Below are 4,420 nucleotides of genomic sequence, written 5' to 3'. Positions count from 1 at the left end.
CAAGGTCTGAATTGTTCTTTCACTTTGACCCTTTGTCTAAGGGTGATAAGCGGTGCTCATATCTAAACGTGTTCCTAAGGATTCATGTAGAGATTGCCAGAATCGAGAAACGAAACGACAGTCTCTGTCTGAAATGATTGATACAGGAATGCCATGCTTGGCGACAATTTCTTTGAGATAAACTCTGGTTAATTTCTCCAAATTATCCTTTTCTTGAATAGGGATGAAATAGGCGGATTTGGTCAATCAATCCACGATTACCCAGATAGCATCGTGCTTGTTGGGTGTTTGTGGCAATTTGGTTACAAAATCCAATGTGATATTGTCCCATTTCCATTGAGGAATTTTAGCTTGTTGGGTGTTTGTGGGCTTCATCCAGAACCAATTTTCTCAAGTTCCCATATCTAGGTACCCAAACTCGATCGATGAGATAAAGCGTACCTTCAGATTTCGTGAAAAATTCTCATTCTAAACCCCTCAACCTTTCTGCTTTTATGAATCGAGGTTTTAGAGCCTCGCGCTGTGCGCCTCGTATCTTATCGGTAATACTCGTCTGTATGGTTAGACCTAGCGCTCGAACGCGTAATGGTCTTTCTCTTTCCTTTCTACTTAACGCGTCTGCTACAACATTTTCCTTTCCTGGGTGGTAGCGAATGTCACACTCATAATCATTAAGTAGTTCAATCCATCGACGTTGTCTCATATTAAGATCTTTATGGTCGAAGATATGCTGAAGACTTTTGTGATCGGTATAGATTATGCATTTAGTGCCATAAAGGTAATGCCACCAGATTTTTAACGCGAAGACAACCGCTCCAAGTTCTAAGTCATGAGTTGTGTAATTCTTCTCATGTATCTTAATTTGTCGTGAAGCGTTGGCTATCACCTTATCTTTCTGCATGAGTACACATCCAAGACCTAACCGTGAAGCGTCACAGAAAAATGACAAATCCATCTGTTCCCTCTGGGAGTGATAGGATAGGTGCACTACACAACTTTTGTTTAAGCAACTGAAATGCTTCCTCTTGCTTTTCCGTCCATTGATACTTTTTGTCTTTCTGGGTTAATAGCGTCAATGGTTGCGCTATTGATGAGAAGTTCTCGATGAATCTCCTATAATACCCAGCGAGACCTAAGAATTGACGTACCTCAGTTGGAGACTTTGGTGTTTCCCAATTCTTAATGGCTTCCATCTTTGAAGGATCCACATGTATTCCTTTCTCATTGACCACGTGTCCGAGGAAGTGAACCTCTCGGATCCAGAATTTGCATTTCGAAAATTTCGCATACAACTCTTCTTTCTTAAGCAACTCGAGAATTAATCTTAGGTGTTGCTCATGATCTTCCTTTTTTCGAGAATAGATAAGTATGTTGTCGATAAATACTATCACGAATTTATCCAAATATGGCTTGCAGACTCTATTCATCAAGTCCATGAACATAGCAGGGGCATTAGTTAATCCGAAAGGCATAACTAGAAATTCGTAGTGGCCGTAACGAGTTCGGAATGCAGTTTTAATGACATCTTCCTCTGCTACTCTAAGTTGATGATATCCGGAGCGTAAGTCAATTTTTGAATAGTAGCTGGAACCTTGCAACTGATCAAACAGATCATCAATCCTCGGCAGTGGGTACCGGTTCTTAATGGTTAGTTTGTTCAGCTCTCGATAATCAATACACATTCGGAATGACCCGTCTTTCTTTTTGACGAACAAAACTGGGGCTCCCCAAGGTGAGAAGTTAGGTCTAATAAAGCCTTTATCCAGTAGTTCTTGAAGTTGGGTGGATAGTTCTTGCATTTCTGAAGGCGCTAATCTATACGGAGATTTAGCTACCGGCGCTGCATCCTGAATAAGGTCTATCCTGAACTCGACTTGTCTTTCTGGGGGCAGACCTGGCAAGTCTTCTGGAAAATCTCGAACTATGGGAATATCTTCCAGTTTTCGTTCCTCAGCTTTGGTGTTAACTACGTTAACTAATAATGCGGGGTACCCTTTTCTCAACATCTTTCGGGCTTTCATTACATTGACAAGTTTCACATCTGAGTTGCTTTGATCACCATGGATTAATAGGATCTCCCCATTGGGTAGGGGTATGCGGACTAGTTTCCCAAAACAAACAATTTCTGCTTGGTTTTTCGACAACCAGTCCATTCCCACCACAATGTCAAAGCTACCCAATTCAACTAGGTAAAAGGTCAATTTTAAATTTTTGATTCTTCAGTTGAATAGAACAATTGCGAATAATTTCACCAGTTTCGATAAGTTTTCCATTGGCTAATTCTATAGAGTATTTGTTTTCTAGTTTACTAGGCATAATGTTAAGTAATGATTCAAATTGTTTAGAGACAAAACTCAAATCAGCACCCATATCAAAAAGAACATATGCATAGTGGTCATTAACTAGAAACGTACCGGTTACCACTGATGTGTCCTTACGAGCCTTTCTTGCGTTCATCTCAAATGCCTTTCCTTTGGTCACCTGCCCTTTATGTCTTGGACATTCGTTCCGGTAATGCCCTTCGATCCCACTTTCGAAGCATTTCCTCACACCTTGTCCTGCGGGGTAGTCTCGACAATCTCAGACTAGATGTCCAAATCGATTACACTGAAGGCACTTCCTGCACATGCCAGTATGATTTCCGCCACAAGTGTTGAGGGACATGGTTAGAGTTTCTGGAGATTGCAGTAAACAAGCGACCTGATCCTTGATTTCTTACCTTCTTGAATTGACCTTTTGGTTTACCAAACCACTTCCTTTTGTTTTCTCCGGTATTGATAATCTTTTTCTCCGGTTCAGCTCCATATTTGGTCGGTTTCTTCCCGTCACCCTTTTTGACCAAAATACCCTTACGTACAGCGTTGTCTGTGAGGGTTTTTGCCAAAGCGCGAGCAGACTGAATCATATCAGGTTTAGAGGAGGTTAACATTCCTCTAATCTCAAGCGCCAATCCCCATATGTATCTTTCAATCCAAACGTATTCCGGAGTAACCAAGCGGGGCACCAATCTCGCGAGCGCATTAAACCGTGACGTGTACATGTCAGCTCCCTCCATGGTCAAATTCCAGAAATCATACTCAATCTTCTGGAGTTCATTTCTAGGGAAATACTCTTGTAGTAACAGTTCCTTTAATTGCTCCCAAGACAAGTTATAAGCTACTTCTTCTCCCATGTTCTGGATTAACGAGTTCCACCATTCAAGTGCTTCGTCTTGGAACGAACAAACACCGTACTTAACTCTTTCCGCTGGTGAACAGTTATTGATCTTCATCACAGATTCCATCTTTTCGATCCACCTTACTATCTCTAATGGCCCTTCAGCTCCTGAAAAAGGTTTGGGGTTGCACCCCTGAAATGTTTTGTAGGTACATCCGAGCACCTGACTCCCTATTGCATAGTTTTCATAACCATTACTGATTATTGAACGAATCACAGTGTGAATCAATTACAAATTATTTCAATACTTTTTCTACCTGAGGGGTTACCCGTAACAGTTCTGGTACCGGTTCCATGCGGGGTACCATTCCCGGTTCCGTTTCCTATGTCTTGCCCTCCGTTAACGTTCTGCTGTTCCATAGCTGCGTTAACATGTTGGGCAATTAACTGGGCTAGTTCCTCTGGTGAGGTGGGTAAACCTGTTCCTCGAGCTGCGCTTTGCCTGGTCCTTGGTGGCATTTTCTTTTTAAACATAATAGAGCAATATTAGATTTGGCATTGAGTTTTACAGTCAATAATTTAGTAATAAATTAACTACACATATAACACAGTCATATAAAGAATATTCATAACATAGTCACCAAAATGTGGGAACGGTAGACTCCGAATCCCAATAGTCTAGAAAAATTTAAATTACAATACAAAATAGACCAAAAGTGCCTATGAACATACATGGAAATATAACACAAAAACAACTAAACAACCTTCACTTCATCATCATGTCATCAGCATCATCATCCCTAAGGCCTTCTAACTTCCATAACCTCAGGACTCACTGCGGGCCCGGCGGTGAGGGTGGTAATCCCAACACACGCCGAAAGTGGTCCATGTAAGCCTCCACCCGATCTAACCTCTGTAGTGTCCCGGAGATCGTATGAATAGTAAAAGTCTCAGTCGTCTCTAAATGGGACACACGACCACCAAGATGGTCAATGGCAGAGTCCAGAGCGGCAACCTTAGCCTGGATGGGGCCTATCTGCTGGTCGCATGTAGAGCACTGATCCAACCACTGCATCCTCTTCACCCTTGAAGAGGTCCCACCAATACGTAAAGAGTCACAACCGCCTTCTGTGGTCCGTTCCCTCTCCTAGTGTACACCTTTAACGGCTTAGGTGTCACTCGAGCGGGAGAAAAGGTCACGGTCGGTGGTGGTGTGGGAGTAGTAATGGTCGGAGTGGGTGTAGGTAAAGCCAGTACAGGTGGT

The 4,420-nt window shown here is 42.3% G+C and overlaps 1 protein-coding gene across 1 annotated transcript; it reads right to left on the bottom strand.

The window, feature by feature from the left end:
- Positions 1 to 463: 463 nt before the first annotated feature.
- LOC143628912 (uncharacterized) lies at positions 464 to 3,675 on the bottom strand. Its single transcript, XM_077098355.1, has 4 exons — positions 3,474 to 3,675; positions 2,720 to 3,387; positions 1,149 to 1,346; positions 464 to 895 (listed from the first exon to the last, which is right to left on the bottom strand). The coding sequence occupies exons 1-4, from the start codon at positions 3,673 to 3,675 to the stop codon at positions 464 to 466; spliced, it is 1,500 nt and encodes a 499-aa protein (XP_076954470.1).
- Between the last annotated feature and the right edge of the window lie 745 nt (positions 3,676 to 4,420).

Source organism: Bidens hawaiensis, unplaced genomic scaffold, assembly GCF_021521415.1.
Source record: "Bidens hawaiensis isolate Kalapana, Puna unplaced genomic scaffold, B.hawaiensis_p1.1 tig00005084_1, whole genome shotgun sequence".
Taxonomy (NCBI): Eukaryota; Viridiplantae; Streptophyta; class Magnoliopsida; order Asterales; family Asteraceae; genus Bidens; species Bidens hawaiensis.
The sequence above is the reverse complement of the archived record's forward strand: the minus strand, read 5'-3'. Positions and strand labels throughout refer to the sequence as shown.